This window comes from Diabrotica virgifera, chromosome 2 (genome assembly GCF_917563875.1).
Source record: "Diabrotica virgifera virgifera chromosome 2, PGI_DIABVI_V3a".
NCBI lineage: Eukaryota > Metazoa > Arthropoda > Insecta > Coleoptera > Chrysomelidae > Diabrotica > Diabrotica virgifera.
The window spans coordinates 202,003,904-202,018,087 of NC_065444.1; the positions used below are offsets into that span (position 1 = coordinate 202,003,904).

At 32.2% G+C, this 14,184-nt stretch overlaps 1 protein-coding gene across 1 annotated transcript in view; it reads right to left on the minus strand.

The window, feature by feature from the left end:
* Positions 1 to 422: 422 nt before the first annotated feature.
* The window catches only part of LOC114340575 (uncharacterized), a 42,448-nt gene continuing 28,686 nt past the window's right edge, over positions 423 to 14,184 (minus strand). Inside the window, exon 5 of the mRNA XM_050643012.1 lies at positions 423 to 5,762. Coding sequence (XP_050498969.1) covers positions 5,726 to 5,762 — 37 coding nt within the window. The 3' untranslated portion in view covers positions 423 to 5,725. The remainder of the gene's footprint in view (positions 5,763 to 14,184) is intronic.

Consider the following 14,184-nt stretch of genomic DNA (forward strand, 5'->3'; position numbering starts at 1 on the left):
TTCAAAATGGTAATACCAGTATTGAAAAGAGCGTAAGAATATGTTTTAGGAAATAACAGCATTGCTGTTTTAATTTAAATCCACCTTTTTACTTTGTATTGCTATTTATTATATGACTGCCGATATGGCATTTTAACTACAATTAAAAAGCTTTCGATCACCCTACTCTTTTTAGAACAATAGTCCCACACGAGCAGTACACGTCACAGATCAGGTATTGACCTTAAATAATCAGTTTGCAACTGCACAATCAAGTTCTAACATACACAATAATTACTCAATACATTTACGATCCATACGTTGTCAATCTTACATTAATAATAAATAGAATTCTTTAATATATATATATATATATATATATATATATATATATATATATATATATAAATATAAATAAAATTAAATAAAATAAAAACAAAATCTTTAAAATCAACACACATTAAAATTGTAAATAAGTCATTCACTAATTTGATTTACACAAACATAATAACAGACATAGATTTGCTGGTTAACTTACACCAACTATCTCATCACCCTCAAGAACTCCTAAGTCCCATAGATTTGTTTACCTTTGCTGCATCGTCCGTCTATTCCACCATATCCCGTTAACATAACTTTAAAAGAAACATCATGATAATGAAAACTGAGTTGATAGCACCTTGTATCTGAATCATTTTGTAACTTGTTACCTTTGACCTGAAGATGCTCTACAAATTTTAAAGAGCGAAACCGGTCGTCTGAAGTTATAATAAAGATTAAGAGTAAGTCTGACTTTTACTTCATTTGAAAAATTAATATATACAGGGTGAAAGAATTGGTAAAAAAACAACATGTTTTTACATAAAAATCAGGAAAACACAACTTCTGGTTAATCGATTCTTCCGGTTCAAGACCTTGGTCTAACACATCAAAATAAGAATCTATATAACAAATTTGGTTGAAATCGGACTTTTCGTTCAAAAGTTATCGTGCTATAAGTCACATATGTATAGTCGCCATTTTGCATGCCCGCCACTTTTGTAAAAGGTAAAATCTGAGATGGCCTTATATCTAAATTTGAACCTTGATGTGTGTAGTATATGTGGTCCAAATTATATGCTTCTACCATTAAATGCACAATAACTCTTATATTGTTTGCACGAATTTGCCACACATAGGTACTTGTGATGATACGTTATGCATTTATTAAATGATAATTAACATAACTAAAAAGTTCAAAATATTTTCTACAAAATATTTTTACGCTCTTTTCAATTGCGGTATTATCTTTTTGAAAAATTAATATATACAGAGGGAAAAAATTGAAAAAAAAACATATTTTTACATAAACAACCAGTAAAAAAGACAACTTCTGGTAAACCGATTCTTCCGGTTCACCATATCCCTCTTGTAAATCAAAAAGAAAACCTATATATATATATATATATATATATATATATATATATATATATATATATACCAAATTTGGTTGAAATCGGACTTTTCGTTCAAAAGTTATGGTACTATTAAACACATAAGTATAGCCGCCATTTTGAACGCCCGCCATTTTTGTAAAAGACAAAATCTGAGATGGCCTCATATCTAAATTTGAACTTTTATATGTGTGTAGTATATGTGGTGCAAATTATATGCTTGTATCATTAAATGTGCACATGTGCAATTGTTTCACATATCGGCCGCACTATAATATCACAAGAGAGTGAGAATAAATTGAAAATAATGCGACAGTTTTTCGAAATTTGCCTGGCAATAGACACGAGAGCCCGCAGGGCTCGTGTGGCTATTGCCCAATGACAACAAATTTGGGTAAAAATGAAGCATTATTTTCTTATTTATTCTTACTGTCGTGTGATATTCGTAAGATTATTTTTTAATACGTATATTATGGATATTTCCTTAAATGTGACAGTTGTCAAAACTAGGAAACTGGTTGCCATTAAACGGAAACAATCTAAAAAATTCTATCGGTAATTTTCTACAGTAGATAATTCTCAGTATAATTTTAATCTGATTGGACAGAATTAAACACGTGATCAAATATCTATTGGAAGTTAAAATCATCAAAAAATAATCACTTTAATTTTTATTTCTGTAGCTTTCTATTGGTCAGAATCTCCTATAAATGAAATAATCTGGAAAATTTCAGGTCAAACAGTAGGAAAAAAGTCATGTGATCCCACCAAAAGAGGAGTTGTTAATTTTTAAACATTTTGTCGTCAGATTTCGTTAGTGTCTTGTTTACTGAAAAAAGTTGAATGACAAACTTTTTAGTTTATAATTTTAACCAATACAGCAATAAAATATGATTCATGAAGAGGATTTCTGGAGAATATCAAGTCAAAATAGGTAATAGGAAAAAAGTTATGTGACTTTATAGACGAGCGGCACACCGCAAAAAACGCTTATTTCTCGAGATACTGATCACGGTGTGGTGAATGGCTAATTTTAATCATACTTTATATTTTTGATGGTGTTGAAAACGAAAATTAGGTTTATTTTAAATTTTAATTGAGGGAACATTGTCAAAATCGCAATTTTACCCTAAAAATAAAAAAAATTAAATCCCTTTTTTTACGTTTAACTCGCTACAATTCTGTTCCATTTTAATATTTTTTTCTGAAATTTTCACAGTATATATTTCTATATATTTCTTACCTTGCTGAAGACCTGTTTAAATCGGATCTGTTTCAATCTTTCTGTCTTATTATAATGGAAGTTATGAACTGTTAAAAGTAAAAGTTGCAGATTCCTGAATTCCAAAGTTTAATAGCAAAAGTTGAGTGAAAAAATCTGAAATTTAGCTTTTTAATCAAGTTTATGTTAAAACATAGAGTACAGTAAACAAAAAAATTTTAAGGCACTCGTGGGAGTGCCAACAGAAGTGAAAACTTCTTATATTATATAAATTACGACCTCAATCCTTCTTCCCCATCCAAAAAGAAGTGCTATACCTATATAATATACGCGAAGCGTATGCCCTATGATATTTATGTATATATACACATAATTAATATACGTACAAAATTTATTTCAGCGAAGTGATGACGGTCGCAAATTCAATATTTTTTCCCCATCCAAGAAGTGCACAACGTCCATAAAGAAATTTTCACTTCAAAAATTGATTTCGTCGAAGCGATGACAGTCGCTATATTTTTCCCCATCCAAGAAGTGCACAACGTCCTTCAAGAAGTTTTAACTTCAAAAATTTATTTCGTCGAAGCGATGACGGTCGCGATGACGGTTCCTAATTCAACTTTTCCCCTATCCAAAAAGTGCATAACGCCCATAAAGAAATTTTCACTTCAAAAATTTATTTCGTCGAAGCGATGACAGTCGCTAATTTAATATTTTTCCCCATCCAAATAGTGCACAACGCCACTCAAGAAGTTTTCACTTCAAATATTTATTTCGTCGAAGCGATGACAGTCGCTAATTTAATATTTTTCTCCATCCAAATAGTGCACAACGCCCCTCAAGAAGTTTTCACTTCAAATATTTATTTCGTCGAAGCGATGACAGTCGTTAATTTAATATTTTTCCCCATCCAAGAAGTGCACAATGTCCTTCAAGAAGTTTTAACTTCAAAAATTTATTTCGTCGAAGCGATGACGGTCGCGATGACGGTTCCTAATTCAACTTTTCCCCTATCCAAAAAGTGCATAACGCCCATAAAGAAATTTTCACTTCAAAAATTTATTTCGTCGAAGCGATGACAGTCGCTAATTTAATATTTTTCCCCATCCAAATAGTGCACAACGCCACTCAAGAAGTTTTCACTTCAAATATTTATTTCGTCGAAGCGATGACAGTCGCTAATTTAATATTTTTCTCCATCCAAATAGTGCACAACGCCCCTCAAGAAATCTTCACTTCAAAAATTTATTTCGTCGAAGCGATGACAGTCGCTAATTTAATATTTTTCCCCATCCAAATAGTGCACAACGCCCCTCAAGAAGTTTTCACTTCAAATATTTATTTCGTCGAAGCGATGACGGTCGCTAATTTAATACTTTTTCCCATCCAAAAAGTGCACAACGTCCCTAAAGAAGTTTTCACGTCAAAAATTTATTTCTCCGAAGCAATGACGGTCGCGATGACGGTCGCTAATTCAATACTTTTTCCCCATCTAAAAAGTGCACAACAACCCTCAAGAAGATTTCACTTCAAAAATTTATTTCGTCGAAGCGATGACGGTCGCTAATTTAATATTTTTCCCCATCCAAATAGTGCACAACGCCCCTCAAGAAGTTTTCACTTCAAATATTTATTTCGTCGAAGCGATGACGGTCGCTAATTTAATACTTTTTCCCATCCAAAAAGTGCACAACGTCCCTAAAGAAGTTTTCACGTCAAAAATTTATTTCTCCGAAGCAATGACGGTCGCGATGACGGTCGCTAATTCAATACTTTTTCCCCATCTAAAAAGTGCACAACAACCCTCAAGAAGATTTCACTTCAAAAATTTATTTCGTCGAAGCGATGACGGTCGCGATGACGGTCGCCAATTTAATACTTTTTCCCATCCAAAAAGTGCAAAACGTCCCTAAAGAAGTTTTCACTTCAATACATATACGTACAAAATTTATTTGGCCGAAGAGATGACGGTCGCAATGATGGTCGCGAAATAAATCCTTTTTCCACATTCAAAAATAGGTTTTACATTTATTTTAAATTTAAATACTTCTATACAATTTATGTATGGATACACATAATATAGATACGTACAAAATTTATTTCACCGAAGAGATGACGGTCGCGATGACGGTCGCGAAATAAATCCTTTTTCCCCATCCTAAAATAGGTTTTACATTTATTTTAGATTTAAATACTTCTATACAATTTATATATACATACAAATAATATACATATAGCATAAGCGATAACGGTCGCAATGACGGTCGCGAATTCACTGCTTTTTCATCTATCCAAAAATCGCACAACGTCCTTAAAGAAGTTTTCACTTCAAAAATGGTAAAACTTTCAATTTTAAGAAAAACGTGATTTCATTTTTTTTTATTTTTAGGGTAAAATTGAAATTTTGACAATGTTCCCCCATTTAAAATTTAAGATAAACCTGATTTTCGTTTTCAGCACCATCAAAATATCAGGTATGATAAAAATTAGCCACTCACCAAACTGTGGTCAGTATCTCGAGAAATAAGCGATTTTTTTGGGGAAGTGCCACTCGTCTATAAACTCACATAACTTTTTTCCTATTGCATATTTTGACTTGAAATTTTCCTGAGAACTTCCTCATGACCCATGTTTTAATATTGTGTTGATTAAAATAATTATCAACTAAAAAGTTTGTTACCTAACGTTTTTAAGTAAACATGAAAGTAACGAAATCTGACGACAAATTGTTTAAAAATTAACAACTTCTCTTTTAATTTGTTTCAAAATCATTGATAAATCTCATTGTTATCTAAATACTTCAGAGATGACATAGTAAAATTTTCAAAAGAAAATATTTACAAGGATCAAAGATACAGCGAGGTAAATATGAAAAATCATTAAATTGGATTTTTCGCATTTCTGCATAAAATTTGATGTTTGAACATGTTCCACCAATTTTAGGTAAAAATATAAACTTCATATTGGGATTCAGCGACCTCGAAAACATAAAGAATAACCAACATTTACCATTCACCTATCATGGTCGCTTTTTCGATTTCTAAGCCTCAAATTAAAGGTCTGCCGCTCGCCATAACCGTTATGATTTTCCTTATTTTTCAAAGGGGTAGTGGGCGTGTTCCTTAATCCTAAAAAAAAATTGTTATTAACAATACGGTATGAAAATTATTACTTTTATTTTTGATATTGTGTTCATACATGAAATTTGAAGAATTGTTTTATAAGTCCCCATTTCTAATGCTTCCCGCCTCTTTATTGTTTTCCCAATCGAAATCTGTTCCAACGAAAATTTGATCCCCCAGAAACTCAGAAACCAACAGCTTCTTCAAAATTTGAAAAAACACGTCGATTTATAATGGGAGGGGGACGAATTTCCATGCAAAAATTCATGCCCTCAAATGTAACCCCTACTGCCCCGCGTCAAACCCCACTTTTTTTAAATAGCAAGTGTTGTCGAGTGGCACATCATTTGAAAGGTAATTTTTTTCTCTACATGACACTATACTTCTATAGGCGCGATAGGAGTGAAATTTAATATGCGCGAATTCATCAAAAACCTTGTTCCCCGGCGCAGACGCATTATACCTTTGCTCTGATTGGGTTTTCAAATGACATGACAAAAATTAAAAAAATTGAAGAAAAAGATCTTCTGTGTAAAAGGTATATTAGTTTGAAAACCCCAATAAAGGGCTACATTAAAATACAGAACGTTTTCGCTCGAAAGAGAGCATCATCAGTATTCTAAGCCTAAAATAAGTACAACCATAATTAGTGAAGACAGGAGTAAAAAATTTTTTTAAAGGATGACCAAGATAAAAAATTAGGTTACACTTACAAGCTCTGCATGCTAAGCCACCAAAAATACATGGGCTAAAACCCTTAAAATGCCGACCAAAGGTCTTACATTGGCATATTATTTATTAAACCCTGGCGATGGGTGAAATTTAATGGGTATACCTCAAGGCACCGTATGACTATACCAAAAGCATGTGGGTGGTTGAGTTGATTTCTCTGTCTTCATAAAGAGAAAGGTAAAAGCCAACTGATTACAGGTGACAGATGTGAAAGCGTTTCTGACTAATGACAGTAGAGACAGAAATCAACTCAACCACCCACATGCTTGTGGTACCTATAGTCATATGGTGCTTTGAGGTATACCCTTTAAATTTCACCCATCGTCAGGGTTTAATAAATAATATGCCAATGTAAGACCTTTGGTCGGCATTTTAAGGGTATTAACCCATGTATTTTTGGTGGCTTAGCATGTAGAGCTTGTAAGTATAACCTAATTTTTTATCTTGGTCATCCTTTAAAAAAATTTTTACTCTTGTCTTCACTAATTATGGTTGTACTTATTTTAGGCTTAGAACACTGATGATGCTCTCTTTAGAGTGAAATCGTTCTGTATTTTAATGTAGCCCTTTATTGGGGTTTTCAAACTAATATACCTTTTACACAGAAGATCTTTTTCTCCAATTTTTGTTATTAATGGTATACAGCCAGCTACAGGAAAATTTTTCCTTATGGATTTTATGACAATAATTGTTTAATATGGAGGTTATGGATAAACAAATATTGTATATTAGTTTTTATTGTTGTGAGGACACAGACAAAATCAAGTTTATAATAATTGTAATAACTTTTTAAATAGTTTTTAAAAGCAACATGTACGTACATAATTGTAAATGTTTCAGTATTGTAATAAAAAATTACATAGGTAGGTAATTACCTATTTGGAAAATGTATGTACCTATCTATTAGCAGGTAATGCTTTGATTTACATAGTTTGATTACCAACAAAATTTTGACCACTCTTCATCTAATATACCTATTGTTTTATTACTCTATGTTTTGTTGTATTTTAATAATTTAATTCCCTTTGTGAACACACACACACACACACACACACACACACAAACATCAAACTAATTTGATTAAATTCAGAACTGTGAAACAGTAAAATGTTCAGTTATCCTACCTTCCCACATGACAAGTAACTGTAACTTGTCAAGTCGGGTGACGGGTGTGTGTAAGTGGATTTCAACTCTAAGCACGCGGGTTCGAATCCCAATGCAAGTTTTTATTTTTTAATTTTTTTTATACACTTTATGGTTGTGAATATATTTGTTATATATATTTTTTCAGAAAATGCGTATTTAGTTAAAATTTTTGTCAACAATTATTGTTCAGAAATAATTTCTTTGGTGCATTTTTCAATGTGTTTGTGTGTGTTTTATTCTTTTTTTTAATTTTTGGTATTGTTTTAATAAAAATGTTTGGAAAGTAGTAAGTATTAAAATTAGTTTAATATTGAAATAAAATATAAATAAACTGTTTAAAGTACATATATTAATTTCGTTGGAATCATATAATAGAAGTATAACTTCTTACGTGCGTACAAAGTACACACACATTCTTTTTTTAATTTACATAATAAAGATAATTTTGGAATTACCAAATGTATTATAAATTAGTTTAATACAAAATTGTCTTTCAACTTAATTATGTAAATTAAAAAAAAATAGAGGGTCGTGTACAAAAATGTATGACAACATCTAAATACCCACTACGATGTAAAATCGAAATTGATGGGAAAATAATAAAGCAGGAAGCAAGGTTTAGATATCTGGGAATTGATATAACCAGTTACGGAGATGTTGAAGAGGAAGTACGACAACAAAGCTTAAAAGCAAGTAAAGCGGCGGGATCTCTTAATGACACAATCTGGAAGAACAAACACTTAAGACAAGACACAAAAGCAAGAATCTATAAAGCAGCAATTAGACCTATATTAACATACACGGCGGAGACAAGGCCTGACACATCTAAAACGAGACGACTACTAGAAACAACAGAGATGAAAATACTCCGACGAATATCAGGGAAAAGTCTGTTGGATAGGGAGAGGAGCGAAAACATAAGAAGATCATGCAATATAGAAGACATAAATGGATGGGTGACAAAACGGAAACAGGAGTGGAACGAACACATTAGTAGAATGGCAGAGGATAGGATAGTACGAATAGCACGAGATAAGTCACCAAATGGACGAAGAGGTATTGGCAGACCAAGAAAAAGGTGGTGCGATAACCTAAACAATTTAGGAGGATAATATTGAAGAAGAAACAGGCTTTAAAGCCTACATACAAGAAGGAAGAAGAAGAAGAAGTGTACAAAAAAAAATATCTTTCAAATGATATGCAACTCGAATACACTTGCTAAAAAAACTGGGGGGCTTACATTTGAGGACATGAATTTTGAAGAAACTCTTGGTTTCTGAGTTCTCAGACACAACTGGCTAGTGATTTTATTATAAGTAATTTTGCCAATTTCGTAAAATTGGTAAAAAAATAATTACTAAACAGTAATTATTAAATAGTTAGTAATTTTGCCAATTTTGGCAAAATTGCCAAAAAGCAAAAAAAATACAGACTAAGATCACTAGACAGTTGTGTCTGAGTTTAGCCAACCGACTATAATATGTAGCATCTCAGCTTTAGTTTCAAATCTATTAGGCCTGGATCCCGTGTACAAAAAAAGTTGATTAATAGTAAGCTGAAAATTTGTTAATGTATTAACGGTATCTAGTCGGACAAACTTTGATTTACGAGAATACTGGAACAGGGGAAATTTTAATTGTGGAACAGGTTACAGTTTTCCAACGTCAGACTACGAAAACGTCACATGTATTTTGTCGAACAGAACTTCCAATTGATTTGTTACCCTTTCATCACCAACATAATTCCTGTCATTTGAAATGTTCTACGTGTTTGACTTGTTAAAACGCCCAATATATTTGTCGCACAAAAATTTTTTCATATATTAGGTATATTATAAAGTTTGCTATTGAATAAACTTAAAAACAACCTGCTAGTTTTCACAATCATAAACTTGTCAGGATGACACGTTCTACAATTAAGACTTCCCCTGTTCCAGTATTCCCATACATCAAAGTTTGTCCGACTAGACACCGTTAAGCTATTTACGAATTTTCAGCTTGCTATTAATCAACTTTTTTTTGGTACGCGGGATCCGGACCTATATCTCAAATATGACTATGACTTTTCTTCTTTGACATGTTACCTATGTGTATGCCAAATTTCATGTCACTCCCAGCGGTTCGTTAAAATTTAGAGGTTTTTGCAATATTTTACCGTTAGCGAAGGCACTAAAATATTATTGTTTAAAATTGAAAAAGAAGTGTGCATTCGAAACTGGTTTCTTAACTAGTAAACAGTGTTTCCGATTAGCTCTTAGTTTTTATCAAAATTAAGGTGGTTTTACTTGTTAGAAAATTATCAAAGTTGGTATAATAGTGTATTATATAGTGCTTAATCCGATTTTGGGATCAAACTGTAAGTTAGATCATCTTTATTACTATTTTTTAATCAACAAACAGTAAACAACGTTTATAAATACCAGTAACGAGGTAATTAAGTAGCTTAATTACTAATGAACCTGTCCAAGCACAAGGGCCGTAATCAGGCAACATAGGCCCAATATGCAGGAAATTTCAGAGGAGAGATCTTCTGAACTTCAAAATTCTCAAGATGTCATTAATCCATCCAATCAATCAAAATTATATTCAACCGCTCTGACTCAACCTAACAAAAAATTCGCAAGCAAAAACCAAGCCATTTTATTCAATTCACTTCCAAATACAAAAATTCATTCACGTCAAAATAATTGTCAAAGTTAATTTAAATTTGGAAATCTCTCCGAAAAATATTAATTTTTGGCGGATTATTTGATTTATACCGTTCTAATTTAGTTTGTTTAGTTTTGTTAAACTTTTCCATATTTAGTTTACATTTTGAAAGTGTTCATAAGTTAAACGTTACTTGAAAACTCCTCTATGGAGTCATCTAGTGGAGGCGAACCGCCTGATATTGAGAATTCGATGGATAGTAGCTGTGATTTACAAGATTTAAATGGATTTGTACCCAACCAGCCTCAAAATAAGATAAGTAGTAGTATTAATCTTAACAATATTAATGAAAAACAAAATACTTTAGTAAACTCAGATCAACCAGAAAAAACCAGGCCTGTTTATTTATACGAAAAAATTGATTTAGGACCTTTTTACATTTTTATTGAAAACTCCAGTTTAAATTTTACAGGAAAATTAAACGCTGTTAAAATAGGCGAGATCCTATTTACGTTACATCCAGAAATTGACAATTATATAAAAAAAATTGACTCAATCGGACGCAACCGAGTTAGGGTCTCATTTAAAAATTATAGTAGCGCAAATGCTTTAGTTACTTCCAAATTCCTTATTCAAAAAAATCTGACCGCATACATTCCAAAATTTCAATTGTTTAAACTAGGTGTAGTAAGGGATATAGATTCAGATATATCGGAAGAATATCTTAAAAATAGAATAAAGGAATTTGATCACCATTGCAAATTCTCGGTTGAGTATGTGAAACGAATAACAAGAAAAATAGTAGCAGATGACAAAGTAATATTTAATCCAACAAAATCAGTTATTGTGTCTTTTAAATGCCAGAATATACCAAAGTATGTAGTAATTAATCATGTCTTACACACTGTTGAAAAATACCAGCAAAAGGTAATTATCTGTTACCACTGCTATAGGTATGGGCACATGAGTAAGCAGTGTAAAAGTAATCCTCGCTGTTTTAAGTGTCATGAATCTCACCTTTCCGATTCTTGTCCTTTATCATCGTTTAACAAAAAATGTCTATCCTGTGAAGGTGAACACTTCACTAATGAATGGGAGATATGCCCAGAATTTGATCGCCAAAAGAAAATAAAACATTATATGTCTGAAAACAGCTTATCTTTTAAGGAAACAATTAAACTCTTTCCTAAGATAACTTATGCATCTATAGCAGCCAATAATTCCTCAATAAATTCTCATCAAACTCCAAATATGAATGCACCATCCTCTTCATATTCCTTTACTCAATTGTCCACGTCTCAAACATCTTCCAATCAGTTCGCTCTACCTTCAGTTTCAAATAGATATACAATAATAAAACCACCAAAATACAAACGACCTATCTCTTCCTCACCAGACCAAGTAACAATGGAACATCAAAAAATAATAAAGTTAAACCCCATGTCCAACAGACCTGGTGGTATTATCACCTCTTCTTCGTATCAATCTACATTTAATCCAGAACAAGGATCTAAAATACATGAACCATCAAAAGAATTAACAGAATTAATATCAAATATAGTTACAAGTATTATCTCTAATATAAATCACAAAAATTTTGAAATTCCAGAAAAATCAGTTCTAGTAAATTCAATTCAATCAGTTTTAAGTTCTCTCTTATATAATAATGAATAGATTGGTAATTTGTCAATGGAATTGTAGATCGGCTAACTCTAATAGAGAAAACCTTATCCACCTATTAGAAGACCAGAAAGTTGATATCGCATTATTATCAGAAACTAGATTTAAACCAGAAAAGTATTATAACTTTCACGGGTACAATATTGTCAGAGACGACCGCTTTTCAGTAACTGTTGGCGGTGGCTCAGCAATTTTAATAAATTCAAACCTATATTACGAGGAAGTCACCATGAAAGTAGATTTAATAAACGTCAATAAAGTAGCAATAAAAATAAAGTTTAAGTCATATACTGTCACATTTATATCTATGTATGTTCCCCCAGGAACCAAGTTATTGTTACAACAATGGAACAATTTCATAACATCTATAGAAAGACCATTTATAATAGGAGGTGACCTTAATGCTCACCACATTGCCTGGGGCCTAGACAACCAAACAGATATGAAAGGTAAAATCTTGATGGACTGTATAGACGATAATAATTTAATATTCAAAAATGATGGCTCTCCTACTTTCTTTAGGAACTTCTCGAAATCGGCAATAGACCTGACCATTTGTACTCCTGACTTAAACCACCTGATCACTTGGAAAACACTTCAAGACCTATTTGGTTCAGACCATACACCTATAAGAGTAGAGTTAGAGGATCAACCAACTCATACATATAATCCATATTCACAAAAGTGGAATTTAAAGAATGCCGACTGGAAATTATATGAACAGTATTCGGAAGATGTATTCTCTCAATTTAAAGATATAAATTCTTATGAACAAATTTTGCACAATATAAATACAACTGCATCCTACTGCATCCCCAAATTTAAAATAAAAAAACCGACTTCCAGAGGAAAATACTGGTGGGATTTAGAATGTGAAGAAGCAGTCAGAAGAAGACAGGAAAGTTTTTGTATATTCAAAGAAAATCCAAACCATGAAAACCTACTTAGGTATAAAAAAGATGATGCACATGTCAAGAAGATCACTAAACAAACTAAAAGAAATAGCTGGAGAGATTATGTCGGATCCCTAAATAGGTCAGTCCCTATTAAAGATGTATGGTCAAAAGTTAACCGAATAAAAAATAGAAAAACAAAGAACAAAGTCCCTGTTATTCTGTCGGAAGCTTCGTGGATAGAAGAGTTCCATCAAAATATCACACCGCCGTCTGCAGAATTAGTAATTCCTGATATACAACTAAATGCTCTGTACGACTATCCAGAACCAATCCGTTTCCTAGTCAAACCATTTTCTGCCACTGAACTAAACTTTGCGTTGATGAAAAACTCAAATTCAGCACCAGGTGCCGATAATATCCATTACTCGATGCTATCAAATCTTTCAAGAATTGGTAAGGCTGCACTACTAAATATATATAATGAAATTTGGATGCGCCGCATAAAGATTCCTGACGATTGGCACGTTTACACTATTATCCCGGTTTTAAAACCAGGAAAATCATCAAAGAATTGGGATTCTTACCGTCCAATCGGTCTGGCTTCCTGTATACTAAAAACATATGAGAGACTTATTAAAAACCGTCTGGAATTTTGGCTAGAAAAGAACGACCTATTACCAAGAAGTCAGTTTGGTTTTAGAAAAGGTAAATCCACACAAGATAGCCTCTGCCACTTTTTAATAGACATTTATAGTTCCTTTACTTATAAGAAAGCAGTTAGTGCTTTGTTCTTAGATATAAAAGGGGCTTACGACAACGTTAATCTTCACATACTATACGCGAAAATGTTGGAAATAGGAATACCCGAGATAGTAACATGGAACATCATTAACTTATACATTAATCGAGCAGTTCACGTTAGATTAAATGGAGATCAATCTAACTCCCGATACACATCTTTGGGACTACCTCAGGGTAGCATCCTAAGTCCTATATTATATATACTGTATACTGCTGACTTAGAAACTAAACTTCCTCAACACATAAAAATCCTACAGTACGCTGATGATGTTGCGATATATGCAGAAAATAAGTCAATAGATAGATGTAATAACTACCTTAAATCGACATTGAATATTATAAAAAAATGGGCTACCGATAATAACTTAACAATATCAGAGAGTAAATCAACCATTGTTACCTTTACTAAAAAACGATATGTTCCTCAAAGCCATCTACAATTTGATAATACTAGTATTCCTTATAAAACTTCAATAAAATTTCTTGGCGTATTTTTAGACTCCAAATTAAATTGGAAAGAACACA